General features: G+C 32.3%; 1 protein-coding gene across 1 annotated transcript; it reads left to right on the top strand.

Moving 5' to 3' along the window:
• Positions 1 to 41: 41 nt before the first annotated feature.
• On the top strand, positions 42 to 19996 carry LOC127862548 (dynein light chain Tctex-type 5-B-like). Its single transcript, XM_052401714.1, has 4 exons — positions 42 to 209; positions 5330 to 5455; positions 13699 to 13918; positions 18062 to 19996. The coding sequence occupies exons 2-4, from the start codon at positions 5331 to 5333 to the stop codon at positions 18263 to 18265; spliced, it is 549 nt and encodes a 182-aa protein (XP_052257674.1). The 5' UTR covers positions 42 to 209; position 5330; the 3' UTR covers positions 18266 to 19996.
• The last annotated feature ends 1709 nt before the right edge of the window (positions 19997 to 21705 follow it).

Below are 21705 nucleotides of genomic sequence, written 5' to 3'. Positions count from 1 at the left end.
TATTGAGATTTAAGAGATTATTTTCATTACTTAACCATTAAAAAGTTACATGAGCTAAATTGCACAATTTGTCATTTTCAATGTATGTGCAACCGTATCGGATTTGCCTTTGTAGCCTTTTTGTGACACGCAACAAAACAAGCGTCAAGTGCCTTAGCAACAATTACTCTAATTAACTTTCAGTTTTTGAGTATTGTTTAGAAAACAAGGTAAGAGTTTGTCGGTAGTTTTATAGATAATAAATATATATCCAAATGTAGTTATTTACCAGACAATTCGCTTTCCCACTCAGTTTCATCAATCATTATCGTATAATTAAATGAAACTTTCCCAAAGTTGTGTTCCCTATGTATATCAATTATTGTTCAATTTCCAACAGGGTACTTCCAAAAAGTTTGTTTGGTCCTTAATGACTATATTAATGACCACAGTTTTTTTCAAGAACCTGCGCAATTTCCCAAATAAGTTTTGAACGATTTCTGATATTTAATAAGGAATGTCACAAACTTATAATATGTTTGTAAAAATTACACTGGAATAATACAACATTACTTCATGTATTTATTGTCCCCTACTGGTAAAACCAGAGGGGACTTATGGTTTGCGCTCCGTCTTACAGTCTGTCACACTTTTCTGGATTCTGTGATAACTTAAAAAGTTCTTAATATTTTTTCATGAAACTTGAAACATGGATAGATAGCAATATGGAGATTATGCACGTCATTTCATTTTGTTCCAACCAAAGACCTATAGATAACACAGATTGGAAACTCTCGTCTTTGCAATAGCGATATGCGATAATATCTAATGGCAGACGCGGGTCACGTGACATTGATTTTGGAGATGCCGGTGTACCTGTAGATTCTTCCCTGTTCCAGCTACTGTCGGCCATTTTGTTATAAACAGTGTTCGACACTAACGGGAGTCCGGGAGTCCGAGACTCCTAGAAATGGGACTCGGACTCCTTGTTTTTGTGTCAAGGAAGTCCGTCGGACTCCTTGAAAATCATCTTTCAATTATAAAACATCCATTGATCTACGTGTTCTTATCTCGAGATCGGAATGTCCGAACTTTTGCACATCCGAAAACATATATCACTCTGACATCATTTTGCTTTAACACATCGACAAAAAACAAACATTCCGAATTATTTATTTTGTTTCCCTGTCGCAGGCCTTGTGTGAAGTAAAAAGGGAACTCTAGAACTCCAAATCTACTCGATCCTGGCCGTTTTCTTTTCTCTTTGTCATTTTTGCTAAATTAAACTAGATTTCGCCGAACAGTCTCTTATCACTAAAAATCATCATCACCCGAAATTGTTTTCACAATGCACGTTTCATGGACCCAAGTAACTGAAGATAGAAAATGCGTGAAGAACCACGTGTCGCTATCAATAGATTATTTCAGAGGTTTATTTGCAGTTCGTTGACTTTGTTATACCGACCACACTTGTCTATCCCTACGGTGTATTACTCCACGATAAAATCGTTGCCAGTTACTTAAGAGCTTGATGATGGCAACCAGGTGTTATCCTCGTGGAAATTGTGCTTTTCATGCATAATACTAAAAAAAAAAATTCGACACATTAACCGTTTTAACAAATTATCATTGAAATCATTACACAACTATTAATGTTTTGTTGAATTATCCATTGAGCATTATACAAAATTTATTCCGAAACACACTTCCGAATTTTAATTTCAATGCGACGTTAACAAATACTATCTTCAAATCAACAGTGCTCATGTATTTCATGTTCATCCTTTGTTCCGATAAAAGCGGGCGAAAATTATGCTGCATGTACAACGCCACGTCATTCGCATATAAAGCAAGGATGTATTGATTTGTGTATGCGTACACACCTTGTTATAAATATTGAATATTACGATCTTTTAATTTTTGGTTAAAAGTTTAGTAGTTAATTTTAATTAAATTAAATGGCGAATATTCTTTTGATTGACATTTCATCTAAAGTACTTTCAAATCAAACACGCTGTATCTTTATTGTTACGGTCTTTAAGATAAATAGAAATCTAATTATTGAAACAGTTATTGTACTTTATACATATTAAACAGAAAATCCGGACAAAACTGGAATTAGTGCAAGGCGTTTTGAAGACGCGCTTAGACTGTCTGTAGACCTTGATGTTTTGACAAAAGTGATTAAAATGTGGGAATGCAACTCTGTTCTGATGTGGTCAGTAATGACCGGTAATACTTTGTTCTGAATCGCATTATTGTTTAAATTAATAATTTCTTAGAAATATTATTGAGCAAAAATATATCAAGCAATGAAACATATAGGACTGTTACACCCGTAAGATGTGAATCATTAACTATGACACTAACAAAACATAATTTTCCGATTATGGTTTTTAACCCTAATCCCAATGATAACAAGCAAGCATACATGTACATATAAATGCATAATTAACACATGTACATTGTTCAAACCTTATAACAATTAACTTCAATTGTATTGGAATGGGTTAAATAATTTTGCAATCATAGATAACATATAATAACAATTATTGAACTTCGATCTGAAACCAAAATGAAAGAGAATTAAACAATATTATGGATTAACATGTGTAATAACCCGAACAATAATGTATATACAAAGTATCTGATTGTTGGACTCCCTGAAGTCTGTTCGGACTCCTTAATTTTTAAAGTAGGGAGTCCAAAGGACTCCTTACTCAGATATGTTAGTGTCGAACACTGATAAAGCAATCAATTATTCTTCGTAATTAGTCGTTAATATTTTTTGTCGTAGGATATTTTGAACATGATCTGTTCTGTTTATATTATTTTGATATTGTTATTAACAATCTTAATGTGTTAATTAGTGTTTTAAGCGCTCGGTTGTCAGTTTGCAGAGCAATGAATGCCTTAAAGCGCAACGTTACGAACTTCACGTAGTGAGCAAAGTCGGTCGCCGAAAAAAGACATATTGAATATTTTTTGTGTGAATAAAAATAAGTATTTATTTTCTGTGTTGTTAATTCTTTAGGTTTTGGTAGTTATTATTCTAATTAATTATTAATTTATCGGAATTTGCAAGAGAACACTGGATTCGTTCAATTTCGATAATTTTATAAAAATTTAAAAGCCCGAAGCATTTTTTTTAAAAACATCTTCATTAAGCATCACAAATTGATAACGTAAGATTTTTATACTAGGTGAGATGTTAATCTATGTATGATTTATAAAAAGTAGACGAAAACGCGGAATTTTAAAGGATTTTGCCTTTGTACAATTTATACTATTTTATACTTTTATTCCATTCAATCATTTTTCACACCTGTCGCCAAAGTGGTTTGTTTCTTTTTGAAAAACTTTTCTATTTCTCATCCCATATCCTTGAAGTAAGATTTTTATGCTAGGCAAAGTGTTAATCTCAGTATAGATTTAAACAAACTAGAAGAAAATATTCAATTTTAAGTATTTGGCCTTATACAATGTTGGTACAATTTTAAGCTCTTTTCTTCTGTTGTACAAGATTGCTGTCAAACGTGTTTTTGTTCTTTTTGATAAACATTTTCATTTTTCGTCCCAAATAGATTAAGTCAGATTTTTATGCTTGGTGATATGTTAATCTAGGTATGAATTAACTAAACTGGAGGAAAATGTTCATTTTAAAGGATTTTGGCCTTGTACAAAGATGGTACAATTTTAAGCTCTTTTACCCTATTATACACACATGTCGTCAAACGTGCTTTGGTTCATTGTGAAAAACTTTGTCATAATTCACCTCACATTGAAGAAATAAGATTTTTTTTCTGGGTAATATGTTTATCTTGGTATGAATAAAAAAACTAGATGAAAGTACAATGTATGGGTTTAAATTCTCATTTAATATCTTCTTTTATTAGTATTACCTGTTTTCCTGTCAATGTTACACATGCAAGTTAATATACAAACATAGTTTAACAGATAGCTGTGAGATTACTATTAAAACACAAACAAAAGCTGTGAGATGATTATAATTCGCCGGCCGCGGCCACATTGATCACACAATTAAAATCAATCAACAACGCAAACTGATAATTGAAGTTAGGATCCCTTCTTTTAATTTATTCTCAATAATAAAGAAAAAACACACAAAGCATCTTCTTCAGTTCGCTAATTGATCCGACGATTAACACGCGCATGAAATGTTGTTTTTTTTTCTTTTCGCGAAATCCTAGCCGACGATACTGAAAGCTTAATTTAATTACCAAAAGAAAAAAAACTGGATTACAAACAAAACTTTAATAACATATAACTTATGAATAAGGTATAAATAAAAAGAGAATTAAACAATTGAAAAAATCTACACAATCAATATTGAAATAAGTCTAACTGAAACCGTTTTTGGATCGAACGATCATAGCATTTATTATACTGTAATGTTGTTTTAATCGGGGACCTAGATTTATGTGTCCACATATATCTATCCGTTTTGAAATAATAATATAATATAAGGTTTTAACTGTTTGAAATACCAAATAATACAAGAATATTTTATCAGCAAAAGCCTTTCAAATAAACTATTCAACAGCATTCTCGCCGCGATTTGGAAGTTCTTAGCGCTATTTCTTCAACAATCGCGGCATTATAAATTCTTATAGTAGGTAAATAAAATCGAGATTTTATAAAAACATAATTACTCATGCTTCTATGAAACTCTATTTTATAAAAATCGGATCATTATTGACCAAGTTACAGCCGCCTTTTTATAGCGCCGTAACATTTTCACAAAACTTTGCTCGATAATCGTAGCCGTTGCTACTGACGCGTCGCTATCTTATCGCAATCGTGATGCACCTGCTATCTCCGGACTACTCCGATTGATTCATGGAATAAATTGCTGCTGATCCTAAGTGTTCTTATCGGTTTCTTGACCACGTGACGTCGCCGCGAGATAGCCCGATAAGGCGCAAAGTTTCCAATCTGTGTTATCTATAGGTCTTTGTTCCAACATCAAGAATTCTGGTTGCTATGGCAACAAATATATTTTTTTTTAAATCTGACAATGGTGGAGTTTCACCGGTAGGTGACAATATTGCTTGGCAATCTCTTGTTTTCACATCAATTTGATAAGAATTTATGAAAGTAACATATACTCAGAAATGTGGTCCCTTTGAAAGAATTGTATCTTAAAACTGCCTTTACTTTATTAGAACAATGCTCAACCATCTGAGCTAACCAGACGGATGGTTACCACTTTTCCACACAAACTACACTCGAATCCCATTAGTTTTAAAATGAGCTTAAGTATGTTAGTGGTCATGAACTTTATAACAATGCACACATCAGTACCCAATTGTATTTCTTCCATTTCTAGGATGGGGGATCACGACAAAGCAAGGGACAAGGCTGCAAGACATCTGAAGAAACAGGGGAGTGTTTCCTCTCTAGCAAGCAGTCTTGATGTCTTGAAACAACACGATAACAGACATCAAAGACATGGGTAATAAATTGTGCTGTGCCCAAATGACACAAGGGTCTGATCAAATTTGTTGCCCATTTGAAAAACGACCATATTATGGGAACACCCATGCAGTAGCATAAGTGTTTTTTCCAGGCCGTTTTAGCGTGGCGCGGCGCATTGCCCTTTTTTGTAGCGCCATGCTGCCCTTTCCAAAGGCGGCAACCCTGCCCTTTCATGAGCACCCGCTGTTTTCCATCCTCTTAAAAGCCGCCATGCGCCCTTATTGATAACACCTTAATTGCCGCTTGACCAAACTTCTAAGCCGACTGTATATGAGTATGGCCTCAATGCAGCGAATATTCCCGTGGTTATGAATTAGTCATGGGTGAATAAGCCCGTGTCGATATCAATCGATTATGCCTGAGGCTTTGTTGTAGCAAGCACACTAATCGGCCTGTAATGTGTACTCCTCCACGATAAAATTGTGGACAGTTAATCCGGAGACTTGTAATGAAAACATCCATGTTATCATCATGGAAATTGTGCACTTCATGCATAATTCAGTTATATCAAAAAATTCATTTTTACGCGTATTTAAATTTTTGAAAAAAAAAGTTGTATCTTGATGGTTATTGTCTTTAAAATAATTAATTATTGAAGCAATTACTGTAAAGTATACTAATTAAAGAAAAATCGAATCGAGAATAAGGCGGACATATACGATTTTACGTTGCTATGCGCATCTGTGGCTTACATCATTTTAACAAGCTGGTGGACTATACAGAAAATAAATTGTGACTATCAGCAAAAATGGCAAATAACTATCGAATTAACGATGGAGATCATACATTTAGAAGGGATTAATGAAATGCCTGTGATAATCAACGATGCACAAAATGTTTGAGATTTATTAGTTAACTTACTCGTGTATGTCACGGAAACGAGTGTTAGCAAATCATTCGCGTCCAGTTTACTTGCAAAGTTAAAAATCTGACAATATTATTGTTCAAAAACGGGATACAACAAACATGGTTTCACTTATATGTTAGTGGATCTGTTTATATTCAGATTCATATGCATATATTGCTTTATTATGTTTGTCGTGCTGAACAGTTTACTGCAACAGCATGAAATTTGCAAGGTATATATCTTAATATTAATTAGAGTAAGTTAAATACATCAATTACCAATAAAGGTGCTTGTTTAAAGTTTTGTTTTTCCCACACCTGCCTCTGATTAAATGTTTCTCCTAAAACCAGGTATTAACGGAAGTTTTTGCCCCCTTTTGCCTAAACTGCGCGTTAAAATGCCCTTTTTGAAAGGAATGCGCCATGCCCCTTTGCCCTCCTGGAAAAAACACTAAGCATGGAAGTATGGATTGAACATTCTTTTCTGGAGAATGGATGGATTTTCAAATAATTTTCTATAAGTGATCAGCATGTGAAGACATTTGTTTTGCTCAATAACCAGGTCCTTAGGTCAGGGCCCAATTTAAAGGTGAATTTAAGAAAAGACACTTTAACAATATGTCCATATCATAACTTTGTCTAGCATTGATTGATTTTACAATAGCTTGGTTTAAGTTATCAGCTTGATGTTACAGAGAGTTGCACACAAAATCCAAGTTTTTATGTCCAAGGTCAAGGTCAAAATTAAACTTCAAAGGCTATATTAAGGTCTAATGGTGATAATTCAGGATCAAACTGTTCAGCATGGAAGGATATTCAATAACCTTATTTACAAAAGTGATCTGAGAATGATGAAACAGAGTTTCTTGGACAAAAACAAGTGCCTGATTTCTGGATACTCTTAAGTCTGTTTTGACAGAATAAGCTTATGCTCCCTTTTTTCAAAATGCAATAAGAAAACAAACATAGCATTTATTTTTTTTTGCAAACTTTAAATGAAAAATGTATTAACACTATTTTAAAACAACAACCTCAACCTTAATATGGTAAAACTACTCTATAAAATAAGTGACTTGAGTTAGTTTTTTTCTTTGAATTTAACTTTTTAATACAATTTTGTCAGCCCTATCATTCATATTTAAATGTAACTTATCAAGGGAAAGGTCATAACAATGTCTTGAGCAAATCTAGGATTTTGTAATAACTTTGCTGTGGTTTCCACAGGCCGTTTAACAATGGGGTGCTTGAATTTTCGAGAATGCATTATTTGAATGAGCGACAGCACTCATACTTGTGATTTTGTGGCAGTTTGTTTGGATTGTTATACCTTCCACACTTATCTGTACCTATAGTGCACACTTCGATGCTGTAATAATTACCAGTTACGTAGAAGACTGATGATGGCAACTGAGTGTTATCAATGTGGAAATTGTGAATTTAATGCAAAACATTTATGCAATTTGAAAAGCGTTTCAACAAATTATCGTTGAATTCATTACACACAACTGTAAATATTTGTTGAATTATCAAATTTTTTATTTTTTTTGATAATGATACTTTATTTAACTCGTCCATAGGTATGTGCAGGTCGAGGTCATCCTGCTCCATACCGTACATACGTTTGTGTTAGTATGCGTCAATAAACAGTGTTCTAATCAAGTGTTAGAATATAATATCCTTATACATACATATACACTAAATCATCTACAAACGTTTAAAACATCTTAAAAAGCAAATAAAGTATATTATGAAAAATGGAGAGCAAATGTACATGTAGTGTTATGTAAAGCATATGCACAAACTATTTTCATTGTGGAAGTATAAAAAGGTTTCGGACTAGTGATAATTTTATTAAGTAAGGTTAAGGTTAAGTAAGGTTGATTGTGGAGTTTTTAAAGGATAAATTATAATCATATTATGATATTGGTTCAGCAAACAAACTTACAGTTGCCCAATACTGAACTTCTGTTTCATTACACTTAATATTGTTTTGGATTTTAAAAGACATATTCAGGCTCATTGTTAGCCCTTGTATAGATGGAACTATCCCTTTTCTCTGACATAGGTATATATATTTTTTCAATTCTAGCATAAATATATTTATATCAGTCATATTACTTTTTGTACTTCCCAATATCATTGTTTTACAACTTATTTCCTAGTATTTTTGCACATTATGTGCACATAAAAATTCAACAGCATAATTTACAATTCTTTGTGTGAAACAGCAATCCCAAAACAGATGTTTTATAGTTTCCTCATTTTCTTTACAAAAAGTACACATGTTATCCTGCACAATATTCATTTTATACAATAGAGATTTAGTTCCTAGGATTCTATGTATTATTCTTGTTTGAAACCATTTAGTGTAAGTATTTTTGGAAATATTAAAAACGAGACTATGTACTTTTTCCCATTCAATGTTGTTGAAAATGTATTCCACTTTTTTTGGCAAGTCGGTATATGAGAATTGATAATAAAAGTTTTATAAACATTTTGGTTTGGGTTTTGCATAAAAACTATGCTATTCAAGTAAGATGATATAAATGCACATTCTGTATTTTGGCTTTTTAAAGGCTCTATAAAGGTGAAGATCCGTAATTATTTACCGATTTTTAAATATTTTTTTCATATTCTATTTATAAAGGTTATCAAAAAACAATATATATATATGCTATTGGACATTACAATAAAAAATGAGCAATACAACTTGTTTTGAGCTCAAAATAAAGTGTCCTCCAAGTCAATTTTGTTTACAAACAATCAGTTTATTTACATCGCTGTTTACTCGGAAAAGAGAAAGTGAAAGTGACTCAGGTCACCAAAAATGTAACGATGATTTTTAATGTTTTCCGGTATCACCCACAAAGTAGGTCTCTTCTAAATGGTTAAAACGTTTGTAGTGATCTAATAAGTTACTTTCTGCTGGTTAAAAGTTGTTTAAAATAGAATTAAATTGAATTTTCTTTTGGCTAATTTAGCATATGTCACCGCTGTGAGGCTACACATCATGTTAGTTGCAAAAATGTAAACATTTCTTCCATTTATCAAACGGGTTTATCTTCCATAATTCTTGACAACGTTGTACCTAAGCTGTTTTATTAGCAGTTTTTATGCAAGAGTAACTGAAATCTGGTAAAAATCAGACCAGTTGATATGCATAATAATTGGATTTGTCACCTTTATAGAGCCTTTAATAACTTGGAAGTCAGAAAGACTGAGAAATCTTTGGACAGTTCTAATCAATCCTTCATAAAATAATAAGTTGATCTTTGTGCCAATATGATTTTCTAAAACAGATTGTTGTAAAAATTGCCCAGAGGTATTAACAATATCTCTAACAAATCGAATTCCATTGTCATACATGGAGTTATTAAATATACTACTAAAACCTATTTTAAAATTGTGATTATAAAATAAAGGCATGTTAAGTATATCTTCACATTTGCAAACAACTTTCTTACTGATGTACATAATGTGGCATGTAAGAACATCTTTCCAAAAACTATTCTTTAATACTTTACAAATTTTCTCAGCATAATCTTTTCCTAAATTCATCATTTTTTTAACATCAAATATTGAATAAACAAGTTGAAAACATTTTCCAGTGCATAAGACAATTTTTCTTAACCATGTAAGTTTCATAGTTTTTTCAAATGCATATACATCTATCATAGATATTCCTCCCTCCTCAAAAGATTGAATAGCAATACTATGCTTGATTTTCGCAGGGCCATTCCATACAAAATTATGGAACATGGTGTTAATTTGTTTCATTATTTTCTCTCCTGGGCTAGGAAGGGAGATAAATAAGTGAGTAAGTAGGGGAAGTGATAATGTTTTTATGACAGTTATTTTCCCTAGGGCCAGGGTTAAATTTCTTCTATTACAAAAATGTATAGTATTTTGTAATTTATTTTATTTGCTAAGTTAATATCTATCATTCTATTTAAATCAACATCAAATAGAATACCTAGAACTTTAAATTGTGTTGCACCCCAAACTAGTTTGTATACTGTTTTTATGGATTGTGTACTGTACTTTTTGGAGCCAATCCATATTAAATTTGTTTTGTCGTAATTTATTTTCAATCCAGAATACAATGCAAAGTCATTTAAAAGATCAAGAGTTATAGCAGTAGTAGTGAAGCTCCTGTGCCATCTAAAAAAAGTGATGTATCATCAGCAAACTGAGAGATTTTATATTCAGTGCTCTCAATTTCAATTCCTTTGATAGTATTAGAATGCTGTATTTTAATTGCTAAGATTTCAGCGCATAGAATAAAAATGTATGAGCTGATGGGGTCTCCCTGTCTGCAACCTCTTTCTATTGTAATGAAGTCTGAAAGAAAGCCATTAATTTGAATTGATGTTTTGGTGTTATTGAGGAAAAGGGAAATCCATTTTTTAAATGTTACTCCGAAATTAAAATAGTCAAGTGTTTTTTAAATAAAATCAAACTCTAGGGTATCGAACGCCTTTTCAAAATCAATGGTCATCAAGAGCCCAGGGATGCTGTTATCTTCTGTATATTTCATTATGTCATATAATAATCTAGTGTTTTCCCCGATATAACGGGCTTTTATAAATCCTGTTTGATCTTCAGATATCAGAATATCAAGAACAGTTTTAAGTCTGTTGGCAATTGTGCCAGATGCTATTTTATATACAACATTTAAAAGTGTTAGAGGTCTTAAATTTTTTAGGAAGTGTCTGGGTTTATCTTCCTTGGGTATACATGTAATAATTCCTTGTTTTTGGGTTACTGACATAGATCCACAGATAAAAGCATAATTAAGGCTCCTTGCAACAAAATGACCTATATCCTTCCATAAGACCTTAAAGAATTCCGCAGTAAACCCATCTGATCCCTGGCTTTTATCACTTTTCATATTTTTTAAGGTTTTTGAGATTTCTTCTAATGTTAAAAGGCCTTCTAAAGATAGAGATTGCTTATTACTCAGTTTAACAGTGTGAATATTTTTTAAATCTTCATGTATATTATAATTTTCATTAGTATTATTTTTTGTTTACAAAACTTTGTAAAACTGTGCAGCTTCTTTTAGGATATCATTGTTATCAAATATTTTTTGACCTGCACTATTTTCAATAAAAGGAATTGTTTTATTAGAGGCATACTGTGTTTCAAGGTTGCAAAAATATTTAGTGAGTTTTTCACCATCTTCAATCCATTTTGCCCTGCCTCTAATAAAAGAGCCTTTCATTTTTATATTACGAATATTTTGGAGTTCCTGGTCTAATAGATTAAGTTCTGCCATGTTTTCAAGTGTAATATTTTTTTCAATTTGTTCAATTGAATTCAATAGATCACATTCTCTTTCTTTTTTTTTTTTGATTCGTAGCTTGAGATGGTTTTGCCTCTTATTTCCATTAATAAGGTTTCAAAGAAAAGTTGGTCATTAACGACAAACTGTATTTCATTATTATCCAAAGTAATCAAAAATTCAAAATTATAGACAGGCAAGGCATATTGCTGTTTTACATCTTCTATCTTTTGTTTTATACATTTCAAGTATTCCAAATCATTAAGCAAGGAATTATTAAACTTCCATAATCCTTTTCCATGTGTTACCTTACCAAAATTTAGTTCTAGAATAATAGGACAGTGGCCTGATCTATAGCATGTTTATTTGAGTTTCGGATATGTGGTATATAATTATTGGTGACTAGAAGGAAATCCAGCCTGGCTTGTTGGAGTGTGTTAGGTTTTCTCCATGTAAACTGTTTTTCATCTCCATTTATAAACCTAAATGTTGATTTATCAAATTAGCATAATTTGTAATCGGAACACACTTTTGATTTTAATGTTACACCAAGTTAACAAATTCTAGCTTTAAAAGTGCTCATGTGTTGAGTGTTGATCCTTGTTCCAATAAAAAGTGCGCACAATTTATTGAGCATATGCATGTTATTCGCATGCTAAGTGTGAGTGTTTTTTTTTTATATAAATAGGCACACATCTTGTCAGGTGATTAACGCATGTTCAGTAGGAATGACCCCGTAACACATGTTCAGTGGGAATGACCCCGTCCCGATTTCATGTCTAGTTTTTAAGCCATGACAAAAATACAGAATACAAAGCCAGATCAGTCAGGACCGGAAAAACAATGACCAGGCACTCCACCGCCAGTCTCCAGGGTGGATGAGCAAGTTAGCTACTGGAGCTAACAGTAATCCATGGATCAAATTGATGACAAAGAGAAAAAACATAGGAACATGGAACCTAAGAACACTCAATGCGTGTGGCAAGGTTCATTAACTGGTGTAAGAGCTGAAGCGGTACTGTTGAGACATCATCAGACTAGCCAAAATAAGGTGGCTAGGATTCAGAGAAACATCAACAAATGAAGGGCATAAGATATGGTTCAGCGGTGAGGATTCTAAACATCGCCACGGGGTTGTTTTCATAGTTAGAAAGGAGGTAGTCAACAGCATCATCGCTTGCACTACAGTCTCCAGCAGGTTCATTTCCATCTGTTTATCAGCGAAACCTCAAACATCACAATCATCCAGGTTTACACACCAACCGCTGATATCAAAGAAAAGGAGATTGAACAGTTCTATGAAGAATTAGAGCGCAACATAGTTAAGGTTCCCAAGAAAGACAACCTAATTGTCCAAGGTGACTGGAATGCCAAGTTTGGACCAGACATATACCAAGACTGGGCAGTGACAGTAGGTAGATTTGGCTTTTGGAAAACCAACGACAGAGACTTGAGAAGCCTCCCTGTCAAACACACTGCACCCACTGTGCTCACCAGCATCAAGCTGAAGTTTAAGAGCAAGCACAACACAAAGAACCTTTAGAGCAACTTACTTTTTGCCCCAACTTTAACATTTTGCAATCTTGAAGATAGCAACTTCATATTTGGCATGCATGTGCATCTCATGTAGCTACACATACATGTATTGAGTGGTGAAAGGTCAAGGTCATCCTTCAGGGTCAAAGGTCAACAAAACAAATCCAAGGGAAGTCATTAGCTTTAAAGGGAGGTAAATATCTGAACCTGCCAAATGATAAAAAAAAAATCAAAGCGGCACAGTAGGGGACATAGTGTTTATGTCAAACACATTTCTTGTTTTTTAGAATAAGTTCAGGCTGCATTTTCAGGCAGGGCATGTTTCCAGACTTAAAAAACATGAAAATTGATCATTTCAAAATGTTGTGTTTGACATACAATGTTTGACATCAATTAATGAGCCTTTTGATTTGATATCCTTTTCTATTTTGTATGCCTCTGCATTTTTGTAAACTTGGCAAAGACTCACAACTTCAAAACTGTGATATGTATTATGGAAAGAATTAATCACAATTTATTTTTATATGCTTATCTTTATCTTTATTCTTACTCAGACCAAGCTCCATGAGTACAGTTTCGTTCATGGATGAACCTGGCCATGACGACAACTACAAACCCCCTGTGAGATGTGAAAACACATATCAGCTTGAACCCAAAAAGAAGTTCCCATCGGGCAAAGTCAAGCACATAATTCAGGATGTACTTGACAGTTATTTAGCAGAAGAAAAATATGAACCAGAGCTCTGCAGACAGATGTCTAAAACTATATCAGAGGTTTGTGATTTATGTTCAAACTATGTCTGTAAATATGTTGATGGCATTATTATACAATTCAACATAAAGAATGTGCCGATGTTAAAATGCTCGATTTATGGAATATAGTAGCATTGGAGACTATTAGTTAATGATTCCATGTTGTTTATAAAAAACAGGGGTGTTATGGGAACACCCATGGTTGGTGGGCAGCTGTATCCAGGAGAACAAAGTCTGCTCAGTAACTCGAACTGTTAAAATTAAATTGGATTAAATTGGATTGTCACTAAGCTTGATAATAATGTTTAAAGGCAAAATATCTCTGCCATGTTTGATAACTAGCCTAATCACATTAAGCATTTCTGAATAATGGCCCATAAAGTATTAAAAGATGGTTACATTTACCTTGTTACTTGTATACTCTTTACACTAAAAGTCAATTTCACATCAACATAAAACTTTGTGGTAATGCTTGTGGGCATGCAGTTACAGAAATCTTCACTAAGTTTGATAAACAGTCCAAAATGCATGAAGCATTTATGAATGATGGCCATTGAATTATTCCAAATTTGCCAAATTGATAGGTCGTTGGTGGTCACTAACATTATCTCGCATTAGGCAGTCGTAATGACACTCTGTATATAGCAAGCTTGAATGGAGATCTAGCATGAGATTGTATTTGGGACAAGTCAGGTCAAGGGAAATGTCAATAAAACAGGAAAACACAGTTTCTGCTCAATAAGTAAAGTTTGTATCAAGGTATTGAATTAAAATGTTGTTTGTAGGTGGTTTACAAGGAGACCAAGCTTGCTTGGATTGCATATTGAGCTGTTGAAGTCAAGGTTGATGTAAATTGTGACTGAAAATAAGACAACCTTTTCAATAACCTTAGTTTGCAAAGCGGTGTTACATAGCAATTGTGTTTGTAGCTTACCTGCTGATCTAGCTTAGGATCGCATTTGAGGCAAGTCAGACCAAGGTCAAGGTCACTGTTGCTTTATATGCCCCCAGATTGAATGATCAGGGGGTATATTGTTTTTGGCCTGTCTGTCTGTCTGTCATTGTATGTGTGTGTCTGTCGCAAAACTTTAACCTTGCTCATAAAATGAAAACTCTTGGGTCTATGTTCTTTAAACTTCACATGTGCATGCATCTAATTGAGATTTACAATCAAACTTGGTTTGAGGTCACTAGGTCAATGGTCAAGGTCACTGTGACCATTATATTCAAAATATAACCTTGTTTCTAAAATAGCTGCTGTGCTGCTTTAAAGCACAGTAGGGGGCATTGTGTTTCACAAACACAGCTCTTGCTTAAAAAAAACAAAAACAGTTTCCTCTGAAAAACTACAGTTTGGATGGAAATAATAAAATATTAGTTTGACACGTGGTCTCAGCTTGACAGGGAATTTTGGGTCAGTTAAGAGCTCAACATTGACCTTTTAATCCACTTGTCCAGTCTGACTATTGCTATAAAATTTCACTTGTCCTTACAGAAAAATTACTTGTCCTTACCTTACAAAGTTTATAAAACAATTAAAATGCTATGTAATTTTCGGTATTATTATAAATTATAAAATAAATATTGTAGCATAGCACAACCAAATGAGTGTATATTATGGTGTCCCTCAATCTTTCAGTATAAGTATAACAAATAAAATTATTAAATGACTGACTTGATAATAATAACAAACGTATTCATTTTCTAAAGAAAAAAATGTTTGCACAAAATTTATACTAACTACATCCAATGCCAGAATGATGATAAATAAAATATAGAAAATACTAACCACAACAGTGTTGTGACTTGAACTATGCGATTTTAATACTATTGCAACAGCAAAGTATAGTTGGTACATTTATCTATGTACTTTGTGCTTATTCATTTTAATTTCAGCATTAAGATTGTCGGTAAATACTAGTCAAATTGCTGACTTTTGGTTTAACCCTTTCCCACTCAGAAGCAAAGTGAAAATGGTTATGTGCAAACAGCATAAAACCAGAACAGGTTTTATGCTGTTTGCTGCTCATCGGTATCTAAGGGTTGGAAATGAAGCCTTTAAATTTTGAATCTAAGTAAGAAAGGATTTTAATTAGATGTAATTTTCTAAGGGACTACAAAGGCGTGAAAATACGTATCTAAGTGGTAGAGGGTTCATACAGGAAAATTTGCAGATTATATTTATATTTGTCTGGACTTATATTTTGGTTGTCATCAATACATGTAATGGCACAAGTGAGTTTGTCAAGCAATCCAGTTGAATACCATCAAAGTCACTTTTGCTAAAAAAGGAAGCAGTTTCTGCTAAATAAGTTTGGATGGAAATATTATTCTGAAATTGTTTGTGTATGTAGCTTACCAGCATACCTGACTTGAGATTGTACATTAATTATTTTTATTAAATTGGATTACATTTTGTATTGCTAACTGTTATATATGATTCATATTGCCATTTTTATTGCTGTGATGAATGTTTGTTGTGCAATCATTTGTTCAAAAAAATTTATACATCGTAAATAAATGTTACCTGACACCTTTATATTGGCGTATTTTGTGACAAAATGGAACTCCTGTCCATACCTTAACTTATAGCTGATTTTTGCATGTCTTATGTATTATAGAAACATTTCACAAAACATAGTGTCATTCACGATTATTCAAGAAGAAATTAAAAATGTATAGGGTGATCAATAAGCATTTTCTACTGATTTTGAGAGATGAAACAGACCTAAATTAGAATCAATAGCTCGTGCAATTATTACCAAACACATGTTATGTTCAATATTTAGCTCCCCTGATTACTGGAAACATATGTTATTAAGTTATCTGTCTTGGCACATATTCAATGAATATATGATCATGATGGTTGTTTTTGAATGCTTTATTATGTTTTGCTTAATGGAACTTCAGGAATCATCACATAGGAAAATATGCTTTGGGTAATAATTTGAGTTGAAAAAAGCATGCCTGTCTAACAGTTTTGTGCAGTTTTATTGAATAACATAAGAGTTAGTTTGGAAATGCATTTGTCAGAATCACCTATTGTTTTGTTACACAAGAGGTACTATAAATGACTGATATTAATAAAATTATGTAGAAGATAACCATAGATTTTAAAACTAGTTTTTGTAGTTTTTAATATATAAACTATTATATTAGATTGTTTGTGACATCAGAATTTCTAACACACATGAAAACCTAGATAAGTAGAGCTATTAAAAAAAACAACACAAGTATATTTATTTACAGGCTGTTAATTAGTAAATTAATGCTTGCATGATAAGAAAGGCTTTACTTAAATCTCATCATCAAAGAAAGCAACTGTCCTCTGTAAATTAATGGAAAGGTCGCTGTGGTGTAATGGATATAGTGTCCGCCTAGCGACAGGGAGGTCACCGGTTCGATCCCCACCGTGGGAGCGTTCTTTAGATCTCCCTCAAAGACAACAAGTACTGGTTCTAGGCCCAGGAAACGGACTCGAGAGCATATATATAAGCCATAGATTTTCGATGCAATTGAGCTAAAAATAGAAAGGTTTAAACAATATTAATTTAAAAAAACTTTTTAACTTAAAAATATTATTTAAAATTATGAAGGTCATATTAAAATATTTGCTGTTGAAAGTTCAAGTTAATTAAATATTATTATTCTATTTGAATTGTCATCAAAAATGCTTTTCATATATTTTTTCTTTTGTAAATCTTCTTATTTAAATATAATTGCATTGTGAAGTTTGTTTGTAGTGATTAACTTATTTTAGTTAAAGTAAAGAAGAGAAAAAAATGTTGTGTATTTTTTTTAAATTCTTTTGTGAATTCAATAATCATATTCAAATATCATGTAACATGTTTGTTACATGATTAAATATATGTAGAATTTCAATAAATGTGCACTTTCTTTTTACACATTATTTGAATTACACATAACTGTTTTTTAATTTCATTTTTAAAATATATTTTTAAATCATTCATAGGCTCAAGTGATCTATTGATTATGAAGACAGCCTTTTAATTGGAATATCCCAGGCATAATTCCCCTAGTAAAAATTATATTCAATATCTTTTTAAAAATACCAAGTAATGAATTCTTAAGATTTTCAGACAAGCAAGCTTAAATTAAAATAACTTAAGTCTAAACTGTGTTACTTTACAATTCACATTTCAGGTGATAAAGGCGAGAGTGAAAGAAATGATGATTCCACGCTTTAAAGTGATCTGCCTGGTGCACATAGGTCAGCTGAGCAGCCAGGGTCTACGCATTGGCAGTCGTTGCCTGTGGGATGACAAATATGACACTTTCTCGTCACACGAGTTCAGAAACAAGTCCATATTTGCAATCGGAATGGTGTACGGCGTCTACTACGAATAAGACAGTGCTTTGTTGCTATCTGCTCCTTATTTTGACCGGCAATCTAAAAAAATGAAGAACTTGTTCAGATATACAGAAGACTATATTAGTGTTGAATAAAAGTAACATATATTTTTGTCCCCTACCAGTTTCTACCGGTGAAACCGGAGGGGACTTATGGTTTGCACTCTGTCGGTCTGTCTGTCAGTCTGTGTCAGTCAGTCCGTCACACTTTTCTGGATCCTACAATAACTTTAAAAGTTCTATCTTTCATGAAACTTGAAATATGGATAGATGGCAATATGGGGATTATGCACATCATTTCGTTTTGTTCCTGCATCAAGAATTATGGGTGCTATGGCAACAAATATATGAAATAAAAAATACAAAAAAATACTGACAATGGTGGAGTTTCACAGGTAGGGGACCATATTGCTTGGCAATCTCTTGTTTAAGGCAAGGCTTTGGAAACCCTGAACCACAAGCCAATATTAAACGGTGTTCTAGTTTTGGTGCAGTGCAAATAAACCTCGTTAATAAATACTTAAAAGGTGATCAATTGTACGGATAATTGTATATTTTTGTTTGAACATTCATTAAAAGAAAAATACTGAATAATGAACAAATAAAAACAACAACATAAAATGCAATACTGGTACTGATTATGTTAGTTGTATTTCTTTATGTTTATTTTCTTACTATGTATGCTTGATTCTGTGTTCCAATATGTATTCCATGGACAAGTTTTGCCCTTCCAAAATACTAAACTCAGCTTAAAAGCTGTTTTATTAAATTCTAGTTATTGCTGGTCTTGAATATCATTTTTTTATGTTTTAGATGCAAATTTATTAATTTCTTTCTCATATTTAATCCTGAGTACATATGTATTATGAAGTAATTACTCAGTTTGCCTATCAGGCTTATGTTGTTTGTACTTAAAATAATCATGTAAATTTCTTGTGAAAAAATAAGCATGTTTTCTGCTTTATTTGTTTTCATAAAAGAAAAATGGATTCTTCTATTTAGTTATGATATTTAGACTTGTTTTCTTTTATTTATCTTCTGAATGCTTATCAATATTTTTTTCATTATAATATTCACAATTTATCCCTTTTCATACACTGCATCCTTATTTGATATACCTACATTTGATTTTTTTTTCAAATGATTTGTGAATATCATAGTGTTTCACTTAAGCAATTATCAACTGGGAATTATTTACCATTGAAAGAACTGAATAAGCATACATGATTTTCTGTATTATTTTGTTATTGATACCAAAAAAAATTATATTGATAGCATCATTTATGAATAAAAAGTACATAATTTTATTATATTTATTTGTTAGTATGAAATAATATGATTCAATTGATCTAACTTAATGTATTTTGGCATTTTTGTTACATAAATTATGTAAGTAATTATACAATATTCTGATAAGTGAATCTATATGTGACAATCTCAAAATGTCTGCGTTGCAATCACTCAACTCTTGAGAATGCTGCCTTCCCTTGATGAAATCCATCAAGAATTTTAACAGCTTGATTTGTTTGATGTGTGCAACACATAGGATACTATGTAAATAATACCATACGGATTGATTTTTCTGAAAAGAAGCTCTTTTCATTACCTTTCCTGATTATTATTGGTATATTGTTTGAGGTTAAAATTATATTTCGAAATCCTGTGATACATTTTGTTTATATTTTATAATAAAATATATTCAATTAAATTTATTTAATCAAAATGAAAGCCCTGTTGTCTTTATTCTTCTCCTTTGGAAATCCCTGCATACGATATTATTTGATAATCACTATTTAGAGATGACACATTTTAACAATATTGCATTCAAGTATTTTGCTTACATAGTAAAATGAGTGATAAATATAATACATTTTTTACAACTGATAGTTTACATTAGGTTATGACCAGTTTCAAAAAATACTTTGTCATTGCTTGTAAATCAGATGTGTTTTTTTGCAATATTAATCTATTACACAATGGCAATATTGATTTTTTGCTGCGCTATTTAACACATATTTGCAATATTATAATGTAGTGTCTTTATGTCATCATAAGTTTCTATTTTTGCAAACATGTATAAATTTATCATGGAATTTATGTGATTTTTATTCCCCCTGATCGAAAGATCAGGGTTATATTGTTTTGGCCTGTCTGTCATTGTTTGTGTTCGTGTGTGTGTCCCAAAACTTTAACCAACTCAAACCTTCTTCATAATTGTTGCAATATTGAACATAGCAACTTGATATTTGGCATGCATGTGTATCTCATGGAGCTGCACATTTTGAGTGGTGAAAGGTCAAGGTGATCCTTCAAGGTCAAAGGTCAAACAAATAAATTCAAAGCGGCACATTAGGGGGCATTGTGTTTCTGACAAACACAGCTCTTGTTTTAAATTCATTTGGTGAAAACATGAAATGCTCCTTTTAGTCGGCTCAATGTGGTAATTGCAATTTGAAACAAGCTAATTCATTGAATTGATATCCCCACCAAATAAAGTTTGTGTATGGATGGGTGCCAATCCCTGAATATACCATAAAATCATAAAAATTTTTTAGTGAAGGTTAATTGTATTTATAAATTTCTAGTCTCCTCCTTTATATCTGTACACCCATGAAGTTTCATGTTGAAATCTAGTAGCTTATTGGAGATATAGCATTGAAAAATTACATCATACAAAAACAACAAAAGGCAATAATTGTTAGCTAAGAAAGAGCAGGGTTCCCAGTTAATTCTACACACCCATGAAGTTTGATGTTCAAATTGTGTATTGTATCTGAGATATAGCCCTGAAAATGTCCATTATACGAAAACAACAAATGGCAATAACTCATATTTAAGAAAGTGAATGTTATGGTTCGTAAGCATGGCACTTTTCCTCATTAATATCAATACACTGATGAAGTTTCATGTTTAAGTCTTGCATGGTATCGGCAATACAGCCCTGAAAAGTTCCGTCATACAAGAAATAAACAAATGGCAATAACTCTTATTAAAAAAATTGTAGGGTTATGGTTCTTGTGCATAGCATTTCTCCTCATTAATATATATACACCTAAGTTTCATGTTGATATCTTATATAGATTCTGAGATACAGTCCTCAAATTTTTTGTGACAGACGGACGGACAACCCCAATTCTTTATCCCTCTCCCTTCGGTGGGAGATAAAAGTTTACACACTATAATGACGAAAGACCAACATTGTCAATAATAATTCATATTTTACCATATTAAAAAGTTGCGTATTTTTATCAAAAGCATTTAATTTCAGAACATTATTTTTAGAGCACTGCTGTGAATTTAATACAAGAAAACAGACAGAATTGTCTTCTGAATAAAATACTGCTTTCTATTAAACTTTCTTTTTTTTTCATTCAGATAAACAGTTTTGTAGAACAAATGTTCTGCAGGTGTTTTCTGAATAAATGTTTCTGAAAATG

The sequence above is a fragment of the Dreissena polymorpha genome, chromosome 16 (genome assembly GCF_020536995.1).
Source record: "Dreissena polymorpha isolate Duluth1 chromosome 16, UMN_Dpol_1.0, whole genome shotgun sequence".
In the NCBI taxonomy this organism is placed as follows: Eukaryota; Metazoa; Mollusca; class Bivalvia; order Myida; family Dreissenidae; genus Dreissena; species Dreissena polymorpha.
This window is presented reverse-complemented; position numbering and strand designations above follow the sequence as displayed.